The sequence below is a fragment of the Hemicordylus capensis genome, chromosome 2 (genome assembly GCF_027244095.1).
Source record: "Hemicordylus capensis ecotype Gifberg chromosome 2, rHemCap1.1.pri, whole genome shotgun sequence".
Classification (NCBI taxonomy): Eukaryota; Metazoa; Chordata; class Lepidosauria; order Squamata; family Cordylidae; genus Hemicordylus; species Hemicordylus capensis.
Genome location: NC_069658.1, coordinates 135,645,999 through 135,664,926, shown reverse-complemented (window position 1 = coordinate 135,664,926; position 18,928 = coordinate 135,645,999). Strand labels below are relative to the sequence as shown.

Sequence of the window (18,928 nt, the reverse complement as noted above, 5' to 3'; positions counted from 1 at the left end):
TGCCTGAAATGAGACAGAGACAGCTCGCTTGGGCGATTCCAAATCCAGGTCATGCCCCCTTTGTGTGTGATGTCATATGCACAGGGGCGGGCTCGGGCTTGGGATAGTGCTAGCAAGCTCTCCCCATCTTATTTCAGGCAGCGTTTGCTGCCTGACAGCATTTATGTCCTGTTCTCTCCCTTGCTGGATGGCGAGGAAAGGAAAGAAATGCTGTCAGGCAGCAAATGATGCCTGAAATGAGACAGGAAGAGCTCACTCGGGACTTTCCGGAGCCCGTGCATGGGGCATCCCTGGCTGGGCTGCCAGGTGGGCCGAACACAGGCTGCCATTCAGCTGGCTCTGCCCCGACCCACACATTTAATCTAATCCATCTCTTTAATATGGTATCTATATACAAACATACATTCGCTTGATAGAAATTGAATAGAATCTATTGCAAGTATTTTAATATGAATTACAAACAGGATCACATCAGAACTGTTATAACTATAATCACTATAAACATAACAAATGATTGCTTAATAAATATTGGGCCTGTAGTGAATGTAAGATGGTTGTCCCAGTTAGTTTATATCTTTAATGCAATAATTTGCAAGTCAAACCATCTCAAATGTGGTTGTAGACGTTAATTTGATCCAATAAGAACTGCTGAAGCATTCTTCAGTTTTAATCTTGGGAGTCCAAAGAGAACTGTACTGTATGTACAACTGCCAACCAGGGACATGCTAAGCTTACCAGAGTTATTGCCTGTCTTGAGTAGCCAAAAGGAGGGGAGCTCAAACACCTGGCAGGTCACCATACATGTCTGGTAGGCAGCATTTCACTGGGTAGCTCACAAGCAGTGCAACAGACTAATATCCATCAATGTGTCCTTAAAAAAATTAGGGGAGCTTTAAACTAAACTGTGTGACCTTTAGGCATTTCTTTTCACTGTTGATGTAAACAGCAGAGGAGAGGTGAAAAATGTGATGCTTTAGTAGCTTTCTCATGATACAGGGCCAGGAATTATGCTGTTTTCACTCCATTGCCCTCGGTGGATTTCTGCCAACTGAAAATTAGTTTCATCGAATCCAGAGGAAATTGTGTCCTAGCTGGTATTTTCTTTTGATAGCTGTAATTTGAGCTCATACAACCATCTCTGGATCCAAAGAAGGTTCATCTTTGGATCTAAGATTTAAAATCTAGCCTAGTCAGTGTTCACCAACTTCTGGGTTCTGCCCAGGAAAAAAGTTGGCCTTTGCCAAATATGAATTTCAGTTAATACACTAGCTGACAGAAGTGTGAACATAATGCTGCCAGGCAGTTTAGTTGCTCAGCAGTTTGGGACTGCTAAGTACTAAGTCCTTACTGGCAGTTATCCAGGTATTTGCTGAACACGGTCTAATTATTTTCTCGGATGTTCCCTGATAGAAACATTTCCCAGCAAAATAAGTTGCCTGAGGATGACTTCACATAGTAGCAACGTGGACACCTGATGGAGCCATGTTCCCTCCTTTATGCTTCCAGAGCAAGACAGGAAATGAAAACTTTTATTTGCACCCGGACAAAGACAAGAGACATAAATATGGATTAAAAATAGGACCACAACTTTATTAAATGAGAATGAAACGAGAGAGGATTGGTGCTCCACCCCGCAGCAGTGCAGTCCAGAAGACTCGCTGCTTACATGGGAGCCAACAGGCATAACATCTAGGGCAAGACACCTCCACTCTAAGCAGCATCAGGCCTAAGGCCACCTGCTGCCCATCTTAGCCCAGCTAATGTGCAGGCACCTGCTGTAGGATTCACAATCCCCATGCCAAAAAGCCTTGATTCCTTTAGCAGGTTGAAGTAAGCCTTCAGTCAGCATTCCCTGAGTCAGGAAGCCTCTAGGGACTGGCAATGACTTCTCCTTACACCAAATGCGTGCCTGAAAGGTGCTCACTAGAACTCAATTGTCCAAGAAACCACACTGTACCTGCCATGAGAAGTGGTTAGCCTAGCTTGACCCCTTCACCACCCACCATCCCTCAAGACTGCCACCAATCCTCTCTGCAAATCTGCTAAAAATATATCAGAACCACAGGGGGTCAAATGTGCACCATCCGCCTAAAACAGCTCAGGATGTGATGCTACAATTTTAAGGTGAGGGATAAACACCCCACCCTGGCCCACATATTTGTTGATTTTAGACTATCCTGCCTGGAAACTGAACTCCCCACCACACCCTTCACTGCAGCAAATCAGACCAAACAAACACCACCCCCAGCACCCACCTGCGAATGGTCTCAAGATCCCTCCTAACCTGATGGGAATGGCTAACCTTGTCCTATGAACTAAATCATTCCCACCCAAATGGAATATCAGGAGGCAAATTGGCCTCCAAAAAATTCAACACTGTCGGCAAGAGTTGCTGGAGCACCATGCCCCTCCTACTGATCCAACAGATAGAAGCCCACTAGCTCATCCTGAGCTGGGTCCCAAATTCTGTCTCCCATGCCCTCTTGTGAGCCCATAAAACTACTGAATGGCCCACAATGATAACCCTGGCCTTTTGACAGGGCATCCTGGGACCAGTCAGAAAAAGAATAACAGCATTAACCAATTACAAGCACATGTAATGCTTATACATGTAAGCCTGAGATCACCATCGCCCAATCCACATGACAGCTCCTTCAGGGAAAGCCAGCTTCGCAGCCTCAGATGCAGCTCCAATCCTGAAAGAATGAAGACAGAAAGCCCTGAGGCGCCAACCTCTCCATTCCAAAGCCTGTCTGACCACAGCCCAGAACCGATACTGCATCAAGAGAGCACCATCACCATGCTTGAAAAGGCAACCTTGCCTATCACCCAATAGTGCAAGGCAGTGCTCTAAAGCCTATATGGGGCACAAAGTGGACAACGTGGACCTGTACAGCAAAACTGTTTGGCCCCTACCCCTTTGGTTAGTCTTAGAGTATTGCAACTTAATACAAACTTTATTAGGATGTAGCAGCACTGATGACTGCTGTATCACCCTGTCTGAAGGGCATGCCTTTCCTCTAGGCAAAGGTTCAGAGGCCCGAATGGCACCAAAAAAACATGACAATGGCTACTGCAGAAAACAATGCCATCTCATAAGGAGATGAGCACAGTACCTTATTGAAACCCAAAACAGAGTCCAGCATCTCAGGAGTGATTGGCTGTTTGGAATCTTGCTGAGGAAGGCACTCCCGCAACCAGCCTTCCACCATCTGCCGTATGCAGAAATCCTGGGTGGAATCCTCAAGGCCTTGAGCCTTAGAATAGAACACCAGGGCTGCCAAATGCCCGGCCAAAAAATTGGAGGAAAGGTCAGTGGAATGCAAGTGCACCAGATACTACATAAGATGTTCAACCTGGACAAGTGAAACACCTATGACCCCACCCTGAATGACTGGAAGGCCCTAATCTTCCTGCTGTACACGGTCCTGGTGCTTGGAGCAAGCAATGCCCACACAACCGACTGGGCTTCTACTCGCCAAGGCTCCATAACCACGGTGGCATTCTGTCTGGGTCCTGCCTCACCCCTGGGGCTGGCATGCAAACATGCATCTCCTGTGAATGAGAAAGCGCACCGGCTAAACCATTAAGCAACCCATGGACGTGTCTTGCAATGAAAAGTATACTGCGCCTCAGACATTGTAAAACAAATGACTGCACTAAAACCTAGTGGACTTGGACATTTGAGCATTGATGACCTGGACAGTGGCCTGGATATCACACCAAAACCTAACTGTGGAATTGGCAAAGGAAGGGACCCATATGTGCACTGCTTAGGGATGTTCTTGCACAGTACCGGGCGGGGGTGGCTCGAGGGGGTGGGGGGTTCTTGCTTTACGGGTAGGGAAGGGTGCACTTACCCCTCCCCCGTTTTTTCCCAGCTGGTGCTCGGTTTTGGTAAAAGCCTTCGGGGTGGCAGTGTACCTCCCTGCCGCCCCTTCCTCCTCTTTGGCCGGAAGTGGCTGCAAGTATCAGGTGTGCGTGCAATCACACACATCAGACGTGTGTGTGTGCGATCATGACGTGCATGCGCCCAATACTTCCTGTCACTTCCGGCCGAAGAGGAGGAAGGGGCGGCAGGGAGGTACACTGCCTGCCCAAAGGCTTTTACCAAAACCGAGCACCGGCGGGGAGGGAGCATGGGGAAGGGTGTGAACCCTCCCCCTCCCTTAAAACGAGACCCCCCTGCCTTCGAAACTTGAACCCACACAGTGTTTGAACCTGTTTGGAGGCCTGTAAAAGGGCCTCCAAACAGGTTCGTTCACACCCCTAGCACTGCTACCACAATGGAGGGGAATCCAATTTTTTAAGGTAAGGTCCCTGGAAAGGCAAAGTCCCTGGTGAAACTTTTCTCTACCCATTCCACAGGCCATTGCTTAGTGCACCAACACCTCCTAAAATAAACCCCCAAACCGGAGCCACCTGCTGCGTCTGAGTGAACCTGAAGTTCAGCCTCCAAGAGACACTCAAAACGCCAGAAGCAAAGCCCATTAAAAGGGTCTAAGAAACCATCCCACACCCGGAGGTCCTTCCACATCTGTGCTGAGACCCGGAGCCTGTGGTGCAGGGCCCTAAGCCCGATAGTGGCATATCAGAGGCACCGCAGGAAAGCCCTGCCAGGCGCAATCACTCTGCAGGCGAAGTAAAGATGTCCTAGAAAACTCTGAAGCGGTCTAAAGGAAACTTTCACTACTGACACACAGTCTTTTATTATGGACCTCAACACCTGCAGCTTGTCAGCCGGCAACCTGGCACAGGCTGCCACAGAATCTATCTCAATGCCCAGATAAGTGAGCCACACCATTGGATCCTCCATTTTTTCTATCGCCAAAAGTACCCCAAGGCCCTTGCACAGATCCATAAAGGAACTGAGTAGGAATGAACATTGCCCTGAGGCAGCTGGCCCAACCACCAAAAAATTGTCAAGGCAATGTGCCGTGCCACCTGGGATAGGCTCATAGTTGTCATGGCTGAACTCCTGAGCTGCCCTGGACAAATTGGTCCCAAAGTGAACACTGAAGTCCCCCAGCACCACAAGCCTGGGATGCTGGCGCCAAGCCCGAGACCAAGTCTATCAGCTCAGTTAGGGACTCTGTTGAGCAGCGGGGCGATCGGTACACCAACAAAAGTCCCAGTCTATCCCTGGTCCCCAGACTTAAGTACACACATTCAATATGGTCAGACACTTCCACAGGGATCCTGGCAAGGGAGATATTGTTCTTATAGACCACAGCCACACCACCTCCCTGCCCACTTCCCCTCCCCTGCTAGTGGGCGGCCATACCTCTGGGAAGCCCCCAAATAAGGATGTGCCTGAATTGGCCATGTTAGTAATGACATGGCATGTTCAGTGGCCATGTGCGCACATGGCCTTTTGAAAAGTGAGTGCCATGCCCAGAAAAGTGGCGGGGGGTGGAAGAGCAGGTAAGGGCCTACTTACCTGCTTTTTAGAGGTACCAATCCCCATCCCACCAAACTGGTTTGGATGTAGGCACCCAAGCTGGTTCGGTGTTTCCCTAAGGAGGTGCTGTACCAGTTTGGGCACATCCCTATCCCCACCCAGGGTATGAAGACAGAACCTGCCCCTAATGTTTACCTGCAGTGCAGGATGTGCACAAAACTGGAAAATCTGGTTCGGTTTGAGTAGAACTGGACTCAAACTGAACTGATTCCAGTCTGGTTTTGTGCACACTCGAGCTGGGCCTGGTCCAGCTTGTGTCCAAACATGTTCGGACCCGGCTCAGTGTGGGGGGAAACTTTTTTAAAAACATGGTGGACTTACCACCATTGTGGGGCTTTGGGAGGGTTCTGCTCAGGATGCAGAGGTTCCCCCTCCCCTCGCCAGCCTTCCCCAGTCTCAAATGGTTCGGGCCGTTTTCAGCCTGTTCCAGTCCTCTCTGCGCTGGCAGTGGCCATTTTGGAGCTACTATACATGCACACTTGCCATTTGAGGGGAAGGGGGAACCTCTGGAGAACCCCTGCAGCTGCGGCAGCACCACTGAAGCCCCACAATGGTGGCAATTCCACCATTGTCTTTGTTTAAAAAAAAAAAAAACCAAACCAGCCCCTGAGCTGAATCAGGCCCAGGTGAGCCCTCGAGCCAGGCCAGTTTGAGTGCAAGCCTGCTCGACCTTGAGCCAGCTCGCATATCCTTACCTACAGTTGTCGTCTGAATTGTATTAGGTTTAACTGTATTGACCTGATGTGTCAGTGATTTCACCTGATAGTAGGAGGCCAAATAACTGTATGGCCTGGATTAACAGAGTGTTTTTTGCATGTGTAGCAAGTCATTAGGAAAGCTGCATCTGCTCAGTGTCTGACCTGAAGTACTAAGCTCCATTGATTACAATGAGAGATGTTATAGGATGTGCTTACTTTTCTCATTTAAATGTAAAGGTTGTATCCAAAGAAAGTTAGTCAGGGCTAAGTCTCACTGAAATTGATGGGTTAGTCATTATTAACTTCTCTCATTGATTTCAGTGGTGCACTTAATCATGATTAACTTTCTTTGGCTAATCATGCTCATGACTAACTTAATGAGTTTTCATTATAAATTACTTTGAAGGAGATCAGAACAAGTTTTAGGTAATTTTATCTTTGCCAGCGTAATGGTGCCAAAAAGGTAAGATACTTATCCACAAGGACTCTTTACTACTTAACCATGCATGTATTCCACAGTGTTCATACACTTGTAAAACCCAGAAGTATTCTACTACACACAGCTGAAGCAACAAACCAAAGCTTAAGCAACAGCTGTTCCTCTGAACTCATTACAAAATAGACATGTATATGGAAAGATGGACAGAATACAAATTATTCTGTATCTGTTATGCAAGTATGCATACCATTTTAATTACAGATGTTCAGAAATTGGCAGAGTGACCTATGACAAACTCTGATACTTTATTATCATCAGAACTCTTGGGCTGAGATCCAAAATGGAAACAGGGATTCATGAACTATGCTCACTACGAGATTCTTTTTCCTTTTTGTTCCTGCTGAAGCAGTTCCTAATGCCAAAGAAACAAGCTGCTTGTAGGTTTAAGAAAGACTTGTCTCTTTGACAGTGGTGGCTGCTGCAGAGAAAAGAAAGCCCCAGATGGATGCCTGGTTCTCCTCTGAGTGCATGCATTCATGCAATTTAATTTGCCCAAATCTTTCTGAGATCACTGGTACACACAGCACGGGCTGGATGTTCTGGCTGGATGTCTTAATTGTTTCATAAAGAATACAATTCAATATTAAAATATACCAAAAAAAATTAAATACACAAATAACCTACACTTCATATTTTGCAGTCTTCAGGTATCTGAAGGGCTGCCACATAGAAGAAGCAACAATGGATGTTCTCTGTTGCTCTAGAGGACAGAACTAGAAACAGTGGGTTGAAATTATAAGGAGACAGATTCAGGCTAGACATTAGGAAGAATTTCCTAACTGTAAGAGCTGATCGACACTAGAACAGTCCAGGGGTGCAGACAGATGGAAAGCTCAAGGAGCAAATCCCTAAAAATTTGGTGAGAGGGGAGGAAGACCATTTATTCAGGGGGGATATGGGTTATTAGGTATGGTGAAGAGTTCAGTAAAATGGGGCAGGGGGAACTCCTCAAATGCATAAGGGAGGACACTCTTGGAACAGACTGCCTTGACTGCCTTGTGCAGTAGTAAGCTCTCCTTCACTGGAGAAGATTGTGTTTGAATAACTGTACATGCATACAGATCTGTTTCAGGAATGCTATAGCAGTTTCCTGCAGTGAGCAGGCGGTTGGACTAGAAGACCTCCAAGGTCCCTTCCAACTCTAATATTTGATAATATTTGAAAAAGGTTTCAGTCTAACTGTTTATTCTGCAGGGCGCGCATACACACACACACAAACACACACACCTTCATGTACACATTTTCCCCGATGCATTTTGACTGAGTTTTCTTGCATGGCTAAATCCTCTGTCTGCTCCAGAACTCAGCAAGATGAGGCAGGTTATTCTTCCAAATATAAACCTAAATATATAACATCATAAGCCGTGAACCTATCCAACATAAGGATGCTCCCTTTAAAAATATTCCCTGCAAACCCTAAAAACTTCACAGTCCTTGCACAGTCATTTATTGTGTACAGGGGACCCTTTCTCAGGATTCTGTGAAAGGGCTACTGGGCGGCAGGGAAGGCTGTTGAAACGTACCTTCCCTTCAGACAATTGTTCAGTCCTTGCTGGGTGCATGGTCACCAGTTGCCCTAGGCAGCGCAGAGGTTTGGGTCCTGGCCCCCGGAAACCCCACAATGTACCCTGTGAGTGTGCGGTGCATCGTGGGGATCCCCACGGTGGCAGGTGGGTGCCCATCAGCATTACAGCACTGACTAAACACAGCCGGTGCTGCATATGGTCAGGGAAATGGGGCTAAGGGAGTGCTCGCTCCCTTAGCCTCATTTGGGAGGCGGGCTCCCTAGGCGGGTTTGCCACCAAGGCACCATGAAAAGGAGGTCGGCTCCCACAAGTTCCCATGAGCAGCCAAGCCTGGGCTTGACTGCCCTAGCCCAGTCTTGGCTACTCGCGAGAACAGCCTCAGGGTAAATCTAGACTCTCATGGTACAACATTTTACAACTATAACCCTATTCAGGCATCCAGTAACAATGTGTAGTGTAATCACTGGTTGTGCCTAATTGCTGGAAGATTATCTTTCCAGGTACAGTGTTTGTCTCTTCAAGCAAACACTGAACTTGTGGTTGCAGGGTGGGACTATATAGCACATCAACTGGCATTGTAACCAGGTGCCCTGTGCCTCAATAGGCTCTTTGTACAACCCTATGATACACTCATGAAACAAATGGCCATTGTTCAGCCTTAGTTTACATTTCTGAAATGAAAGTAATAGTAGTAGTTAATGTATTACGGTCCTTAGACCAGCTTAACACTTAATACATTTATAATTTACAAAATATTTAGATTGCTAATATAAGCTCTACGAAGTTTGGATGCAACAAAACAAAACTTGGCAAAGTAATAGTAATTTGCCTTATAGGGATGCTTTAAGGATTAGGATAATTAAATGTGGTTTCTCTGAAGCACAAGATAAGTCATTCATAGACCTTTTCTAAAAACACAATATAATTCCTTCACTGGAAAAGAAAAATAGTGAGGCTATACTAGCAAGCGTGATTTCATTGGTTGTGACAGCACCAACCAATGATCACGTAGCAGGCAAGTTCTGTTAAGTAAAAGAAGTAAACCTGGCCAGATGTGTAAGCTGGGACTTACAACTCTAGTTGGAACTGACATGTTCCGTCTAATTTTCCCACCCAGGTAAAGATGGAAATTCTATTTATAGTTCCGGAAAAAAGGAATAGACACTGATCAGCCATATCAATGCAGTGTGCTGTTGATCCTGCTTATTCTTGATGTATAAACAATACTTTCCAGTTTCAAGCAACACAGGGGAAAATCAGATTCCTATTAAGGTTGCCACATATTATAAATTATTCTATCCATCTACTCTTTGATATCAAAAGGAAGATGGCCATATTGAATTACATTCTGCAACTACTGAGAGCTAAATTGCTGAAATATGACAGATACCAGGACTTCTTTTTTTGTTCAGATGACATGAATTCTATTAATGCATAAGTGTCCCTGGTTATTGCTTTATTATTACTTTATTATTGGAATGGAGAAGAGAGACGTTCAGCTAAGTGAGTGCAAGTCACACAGCTGCAATACTTTGCATATAGCCTCACTGCACGTAGAGGTTTCAGTCTCCTACATAACAGCGGCAAATTATACCAGCAATATGTTGTTGACACATATGTCAGAACAGAAGGAGCACGATTGAACTACCTGCGACTTGATCAATGAGATTTACGCATAGAGCAATACCGTGGACTCTTAGATGCACTTGAAACTCACGCAAAGAACGAACACCTGACAACGGGGAAAATGTTAATATTACCATCAACATTCCAAGGCAGCAAAATTATATACAGCAAAATTATCAAGATGCCATGGCCATAGTCAGAAAATTTGGACGCCCAGATTTGTTTGTCACCTTCACTTGCAACCCAACTTGGCCAGAAATAAAAAACGCCATGCAAGGCACTCAAAGACCAGAGCACAGGCCAGACATAATCGTCTGAGTTTTTAAAATGAAATTGTCAGCACTCTTGGATGATATCTTGAAACTTCAAATTTTTGGGCATGTCATTGCATACATCTATGTCATCAAATTCCAGAAGTGAGGCCTACCGCATGCTCACATCCTGCCGATCTTGGATTCAAAATCCAGAATCTGGAACACAGATGATATAGACAGATTTGTCTGTGCAGAAATATCATCCAAGGATGCCAGGCCCAAACTCTACGAATTTGTAACAAAGCACATGATTCATGACCTTGAGGCACCATAAACCCATACGCACCTTCCATGAAGGATGGAACATGCTCCAAGAACTATCCCAAAGAGCTCAAAAATAGCACAGAGGAGAATGTGAGTGGATATCCTCTTCACAGAAGGTGTACAACAGCCCCAGTCAGGGTTGGAAAATATGATGTAGATAATCGCTGGGTAATCCCATATAATCCCTGGATCTTGAGAAAATAGAACGCACATATCAATGTAGAAGTATGTGCCTCTGTCAAGAGTGTCAAGTACCTCCACAAATATGTGTACAAAGGGCATGATGCTGTGTCAATCAAGCTACAACAAGAAAATTAAACTGGCGTGCTCGAGCATGATGGAATAACAACATTTCTGGATGGTAGATATGTAAGTGCCCCAGAGGCAATGTGGTGAATCAGTGAGTTCACCCTGACAGAAAAGTCACACACAATAATCCGCTTACCAGTTCATTTGCTAGAACACCAGCAATTGATTTATCATGAAGGCCAAGAAGAGCAGGCCATTGCAATGGCATCTACCCAACAAACCATGCTAACTGCCTGGTTCACACTCAATCAAGAAGACAAACTAGCAAACAACTGTACTTACACTAACATCCCCAAGTATTATGTCTTCGATAAGATCCACACAAAATGGAACAGGTGACATCGTGGAGGGGAAGGAGTTATTGGAAGAATGCCAGCAGTTAGTATCAAAGATTCAGAATGGTCCTTTCTGTGCATGCTCCTCACCCGAACCAAGGGTGCCACTGGATTTGACAATCTGAGGACTGTCAAAGCGGTACTCTGTGAGAGTTTCCAAGAAACCTGCAGAGCACTAGGACTTCTAGAAGGAGATAGAAACTGGCATGAAACACTTACTGAGGCAGAATAGATACAGATGCTGCATTCCCTAAGAATACTCTTTGCAATAATCTGTGCTTTTGGAGAAGCAGAAAATGTAGCTGTGCTTTGGAATCAACAGAAACACACCCTGTGTGAAGATTTAGTCCTTAAGTATTCAGAGACCACTGGGCCACAATATGCACTTGCTGAAATTGAAACACAGTTTAGAACTTATGGATTGAGTCCTAAAAACCTTCATTTGCCAGTTCTGCATCTACCAGGTGCTGTTCAAAACCAGTGCTCCTTTGACATTCTGGAAGAGTAAGAAAAGGCCAAAATACATACCGGCAAACTGAACAAAGAACAACAAAGAGTACACCACAGTACTTGAAGCTATATATGACACTCAAAATGTCAAACCACACTGCATTTTCCTAAATTGACCCGAAGGAACAGGGAAAACATTTGTCTATACAACACTTTTACACACTATCCGAGGTAAAGGAGACCATGCTACATATGTTGCTTCAATCAGAATAGCAGCTACTCTACTACCAGGAGGTAGAACTGCACACTCAGTTTTCAAAATACCACTGATCCTGAATGCAAGCTCAACTTGTGATATAAAGCCAAACACAATTGCAGCAAAAAACCTCTCCAACACAAAACTGATAGTCTGGGATGAAGCACCGATGACACATGCACACGTCTTCCTGGCTGTAGACAGACTCCTCAAAGATCTCACAAAATGCTCACAACCATTTGGAGGCAAAACCATCTTGCTGGGTGGTGATTTCCGACAAATCCTCCCTGTCATCGTGAGAGGATCAAGATCCCTGACCGTGGCCAGCTGCTTAAAAAAACACCACCTTGGGAAACACATTGATGTAATAAAACTCACACAAAACATGATTGCTCTGCACAATGAGAAAAACTTTGTAACATGGCTCTTAGCGGTAGGCAACGGCAGGAACGGAGAAACAATACACTAACCAAAGAAATGCTACCCAACTAAACAGGCCCCAGTAGAACAATTATATAGGGACACAGATTTCACAACAGTCACCCCACAGCAACTTAAAAGGAAGAGCAGTTCTCACTGTAACATACCATATGTCCCTAGAAATCAACAACCGTGTCCTGGAACGTATGCAAGGAGAGGAAGTAATATATGAAAGTATAGACACCATTGAAAGTGAGCATGAAGAAGATCACCTGGAGTACCCAGAAGAATTCTTGAATAGCCTTACCCCAACTGTCATACCACCACACCAATTGCGACTAAAACCAGGAGCAATCATCATGCTACTGAGGAACTTAGCTCCCACAAGAAGACTGTGCAATGGAATACGTCTCAATCATATGCCTAAACCCAACATTATTGAAGCAAAAGCCATACCAGACACGGAAAACTGAGAACGCACTCATCCCTAGAATCCCACTTATACCCTCAGACATCAAATATTCCTTTCAAATTCAAAAGAAGGCAGTTCCCAGTAAGATTGTCTTTTGCAATGACCATCAACAAATCGCAAGGACAATCCTTTGACAGAATATGCCTTTACTTACAAGATCTAGTATTCAGCCATGGACAATTATATGTTGCCCTATCTCGAATCAGATCATTCAACTCACTAACCGTTGTGTCACCACAAGACATCCAAAACTGCGTCTACACAGAAATATATGACAATGACCAGAAAGAAACAGACTAAGACACACAGGAACGCCAGATTAAACCAGCAAAAGGACAAACACACCAACACCTTTGGACCAGGAAAAATACAACAACCCCAGCACAATCACACAGTGCATGTACCACAAAAAATAAAAACAACCCCACACTTCCAAGGAAGTTCTGTGCAAAGAGAACTGCACAAAACCAACACAGACACAGGCACAAAATGAAGAACAGCTAAACAAAGCCACAAAAACCATACATTCACAGACTAAATCACAAAGAACACCAACATAGGCGGAACTGGGGGGGGGGAGGCAGGGCATGTGCCCTAGGCGCCATTGAGGTGGGGGCGCCATGCCAGTTCCTGCCACCCCCACCCCCACCCCACTGCCCACCTGCCCAGCCCCAGGGCCCCTCAGCCACTTGCCTCCAGCTCCGGCTGATCGGCGAGGCCTAGGATCTGCAAGGCCTGCAAACTGCAGAGCTCTTCTCTCCCCGCCTCTCAGCTGATCGGTGGGTGGGCGGAGCTTCCAGAGACGCCTCCGAGTAGGCCTCCCTGAAGCCTGTACTCAGCAGGCCAAGCAAGCCAGGAAGGAAGAAGCAAGCAGAGTTCTCTGCAGCAGCAGACCCTCTGCCCAGACCATCCAGCACGGCTTTTGCCAGGTAGGCTGTGAATTCCTTTTTATGGTCCCCCCATCCCTAAAGGAATCTGCTTGCCATAGGGCTTTGATATGGGGGGTGGGGTGAGACTGAGAAGTCTCTGATTATTTAATTTAAAACAGACTGAAAAATGTGCTGGCTTTAAAAACAAAAACTATCTAAAAAGGCCTATAAGTGGCTTGTTTCAGGGCAGAAAATTACAAACACTTCTGGAACAAGTATATTTATTTATTTGCATTCATTCATTCATAAATGCACTTATGTTCAAGTTGTTTTGCAACCCAGAAGGTCTGAGTGAGAACTGTGAAGCATGTGTTGTGCTTTTATTTTATTTTATTTCTCTTGTGTGTGAACTGCTCCCCAATAACTTGCAGGGACTTCAGGGTAAATCTGGCCAACATGTGAATGCAGCACCTCCATTCCAGAGGAGATGTGTGTTAAAGGGCTTTAAAAGCCTCGTGTGAAAAACCTCCTGGAATCAAACTTTACTGAATTTGTTCAGAATTCTGAGAAAACAAACATAGGCTCACCCTGCATGGTTGAAAGTCTACTTTGCTAATCTGCAGCAAGGGGGCCATTTTAATAATTAGCATTGCTACACTGTGTTCTAGGCATTAAAAGTAGCACAAATATATAGTACTCAATGTATATCACTATATACTGTGAAGTGTGCATGTGTCTATTCAGTGAAATGTATTTCCAGGCAGCATACTTATTTTGAAATATCAGACTTAAATCCTTGGGGGCCTGGGGTGTGTGGAGGCCCTAGACTTTGAGGGGCTGGGGGCCCATTTTAAAATCTTATCTTGGCCCATTCCAACCTTGCTATGCCCCTGGCGGTCACTACACATGGATTTCCGCACAACACCTGCACAGAAGAAACTTCCATGTAGAAAATGTGTCTCTTGTAAATTGACCCTGAGTTTTCCATCCATGACTGGGATATCTGAGAGTTAGAGTCAATAATAAAAGAACAGCACACTACTTGTGACAGGAAGGGGCAAATTACAATGATTTCTTAGTCTGACAGGGGCTGGTTTTGGCCCTGGCAGAACTTGGCTGTCTGCTCCTGTTGCAAATTCCTCTGTCTAGTGTGGCAAACTAATGTATCCTCCTCCCTCTTGGTGTCAAGTAAGCACTAGTGTGGTGAATGCACATATACCCCATCATGAGCCACCAGTCATAAGACGAAGGCTGGCAGGAATCATTCACTGGTTTATAGACACACACACACCCCACCACCACCTTCTTCTTCCCCTATTTTGCTAGTGGCTAATTGGGCAGGTGATCCTCTAGGACAAAGTCGTGTTTTTTAAAGAATGAGATGAGACAGAGAAAATGACACTTGGAATCCTCGCATAACTCCTGACTGTTGTTCTAAGACTTTTACAGAGATGGATCATGTTTTCAGGTTTTGATCAACAACCATGTCTAGATGGTACAGTGTTCCTTTTAACAGGGATTTCCAGATATTGTTGACTACAAGTCCCATCATTCCTGTTTGGACAGGGGCGCAATTTCAGTGCTTGCCCTAGGTGCTATTTTCCCTAGTTACGCCTCTGAACACCCAGCATAAATAATCAAACAAGCAGAAAGAGCAACACCTTTGCCCCGGGGGGGGGGGGGGGAGACCCTGTGAAAATGCTTTTAGTGCCTGACACAAAAGTCTAAAATAACCCACACATACTAGAGACACTGGGCCCAGCAATGTAGAAATGAGTGCAAAATAATCAGGCAAACAGAACAACAAAAGGAAGAGCAGCCAAACAAGGCCTCACTGGCTATACACTAACAAGCTAAGACACAGAAAAACCCAAGCCAAAATCAGCTATAAGAAAAAAAACACCAACTTCAATGGACCAGCAATGACAAAAAAAAACCCTATGCAAAGACTTGATGCACCTGCCCCCGCCACCTAACAAAACAAGAAAACCTAGAACAAAGTGTACTGATGCAAAGAAAGAACTGCAGAAGAACATCAGATATACAGAGGAAATGGAAGAAACAACCAATCGCAGTCTCCCAACTAAACCCCAAAAAGTAAGTAAACTACTGCACAGATGCTCTGTGCAGGTTCAGCTAGTTTGAGGTATTGCTCAACAAAGTGTCCTCCCTTTCTACATGGGTGAGACCTTCTAAGGTTGATAAGCTAGTAGCAGTGGGTGTATCTTGCCTTCTCGTTGTTTTCTAGTGCTCCCTTTAGCACCAGGCAGCTTCCCCTTCTTTATGTTTTTTTTTTAATTTAGTGTTATTGTTTCTGTGGTGGTAGGGGCAGTGATGAAGGAAGTGGAGTTCTTGCTGACTTCTGGACTTTATTTCCCCACAAAACTCCCAATGTAGCAGCATTCTAGGGCACTGTAGGAAAACCAAGATGGCACCACAGTAGCAAATGTAAAATTAAAAAGAAAAAAGAAAAGGGTGGAGCTTCGTGGTGCATGGAAAAATGCTGAAAAGAGTGGGCCAAGGACACTAAGGGCAGGTGTCAGATTAGATTTTTGCCATGTTTTATCAAGATATCCATGCACCATTCTGAAATCAATTTGAGAATTTATTCTAATTAAACTGAAATACAGGACATGTTGAACACAAGTCAGGGTGAACCAGAAGAAGAATAAAGGTACAGAATGGGAGATATCCTCTTCATCCAACTCCTAGTTCATCTCCATGTCATGTCCTAGTTCATGTCCATTCAATATTGGTGTCTTGATTCTGATATTTTGAGAACAATATTTTGGACCTGATATTTCTGGTGGAGAATAAGCACAGGTTTTTGGTTTTTTGTTTTAATGGCCTACATGCAAAGTAACAGCTTGGGCAGGGAATGCTTCTATGTAACTTCAGAAATGAGGGGAGATTTTTAGTAATCCTATATAATAAAACCCTAAGGTACCTGCGTCCGTGTCTCTTGCAGGGGTTCTGCGCATGCATAGCATGCGCATACGCAGCAACGACCCTAAGGTACACCCAGATGCACAATTCACTTTTACAACACACACACTTACAGAGCTCTCTCTTTCACACAGGCAGAGTTCTCTCCTACACAATACACTTCGCAAGCTCCTTTCCTCGCAGATGCACACATTCTCCTACACACAACACCTCAGAGATAATTCTCTGGCAACACACGCGCGCCTCTCCGCTCCCCCTCAACCACAATCCTCAGTCCCGTCCCGTCCCGTCCCTCCCCATCCCCATCCCCGCCGCTGCTGCTGCTCAGTCTTCCTAGCCACCCCCTGGCTCCCCGTGCACGCGCAAGGCGCGTGCGTCGCCCTCCCCACCCCCCAGCCAGCGCCGCCGAACTGCAGCCTTTGCAAAAGGAGAGAGGCAACAATACTGACCGCTCTTGTCGCGGCAGAAGCTGCTGGGCTGACCCCAGAGCGGGAAGTCACACGGCACACCTCCTTCCTCCAGCCTGCTATAGTAATCCCCTCTCGCGGCTGCCTGACGTGCTGGGAGAAGACCAGACGCAACGGCGACCGAGGGTTGCTTGCAATTCCCTTCCCAGCTAGCACTGCAGTCTGAGGGGAAGGAAAAGCCTTGCTGGAGCCCAGCCCGCCCTTCGCTTTCCTCCTGGGCTCTCCCGACAGCTCCACAGACAGACAGCCACGTTGAGGGCAAACTTTGCTGACAAACCTTGCCAAGTGTGTGCGTGTGTGTTGCCACTAAAGAACGCGGTAAAAGAAGCATCTCTCTCTAGACTACATTCAGCTAAAGGCAGATCGCTGAGGTGTTTCCCCAAGAAGCAAAAGGGGTTTTAGACAACCCCCTCCCCCACCTCACCTATTTTTCTACCTGCAGATAATGAAACTGGGTATCTAAGACCCAATTGTGAATATAGGCAAAAATGAAGATATGGAGTCAGCAGATAATAAGAGCTTCCTGTATAAGGAATAGCTGATGTACAATGAATTGCTTATTTGAAACTGGTTTGAGTATTCTGTTCTACCATCATGGAAAATATGGACAAATGCTACTTGCTCCCAAGACATATGCATGAGAAAGAGAAGAGAGAAGCTTATTTGCGTACTCTATGTGTGATGGAAAGAGAACTGTAGTAGACTGGGGTGGGTATAGAGTCTAAAAGGAGAAGCTTTTTTTTTCTACCTGAAAAACTTAAAGGAACATTAACTTGCAAAATTAAACATACATGAACTTGCAAAATTAAAGCGTCCGTGTCTCTTGCGGGTGTTCTGCGCAAGGTAACTGCTTCCATGTCTCTTCAAGGTGTTCTTCGCATACGTGGCGTGCACGTATGCAGCAACGGTAACTACGCAAACAACTGCGTGCGCACGTAGTTACCGTATCTGCGTCGTAGGTAGGGGTGTGCAATTTGGGTTTTCGGGTGATTCGGCTCAGACCCGAACCGAATCACCCCTGTTCTGTTTTGTGCCCAAATCTGGGTCACCCGAATCACCCTTGATTCGGTTCAGATTCGGATTTAATCCAAATCCGAATCGATTCGGGGGTAAAAAGGGGACCAGGGGCAAAATTTTGGGGTGGGGTGGTAGTGCCCAATGGGTAGAGTCTACCACCCCAATTTCAGGGGGATTGGGCAACGTCCTGATTTTTGGTGAATTTTTGAATTTTTAGTGACTTTGGGGTAGTTCGGGGGCATAGCATGGGATCTGGACAAAAGGAGTGGGGTGGGGCGGTAGTGCCTAATGGGTGCAGGTGACCATCCCAATTTCAGGGGGATTGGGCAAAGGGCTGATTTTTGGTAAATTTCTGAAATTTTCATGTCTTTGGGGCAGATTGGGGCAGAAAGTGGGGCCTGGGGCAGAATAGTGGGGTGGGGTGGTAGTGCCTAATGGGTGGAGGCTACCACCCCAATTTCAGGGGGTTTGGACAAAGGGGTGATTTTTTGAGAATTTTTGAAGTTTTAGTGACTTTGGGGCAGTTTGGGGGCAGAAAGTGGATCTGCCCCAAAAGAGTGGGGTGGGGTGGTAGTGCCTAATGGGTGGATGCTACCACCCCAATTTCAGGGGGATTGGGCAGAGGCCTGATATTTGGGGAATATTTGAAGTTTGGGTGTCTTTGGGGCAGATTGGGGGCAGAAAGTGGATCTGCCCCAAAGGAGTGGGGTGGGGTGGTAGATAGTGCCTAATGGGTGGAGGCTACCACCCATCCCCAATTTAAGAGTGATTGGGCAGAGGGGTGAATTTATATTTATGAGGTTTGTCTTCATAAGGTGAAGTGTGCTAAATTGATTACTTCCTCATATTATTCATAGTAATAGAGAGTGGGGAAAAGTGAAAGTGGGGTCATGAGAGTTGTCTAATTGAAAAAAAATCTCATTTGCTATGATACAATGAGAATTCACACCTCAGAAAAAACTTCTGAGGTGTGAATTCTCATTCTATCATAGCAAATGA

The 18,928-nt window shown here is 45.6% G+C and overlaps 1 protein-coding gene across 1 annotated transcript in view; it reads right to left on the bottom strand.

The window, feature by feature from the left end:
* LOC128346462 (uncharacterized) overlaps positions 1-17,622 on the bottom strand; it is a 91,197-nt gene extending 73,575 nt beyond the window's left edge. Inside the window, exon 1 of the mRNA XM_053299820.1 lies at positions 16,895-17,622. Within this exon, the coding sequence (XP_053155795.1) occupies positions 16,895-17,243 (349 nt within the window). The 5' untranslated portion in view covers positions 17,244-17,622. The remainder of the gene's footprint in view (positions 1-16,894) is intronic.
* Between the last annotated feature and the right edge of the window lie 1,306 nt (positions 17,623-18,928).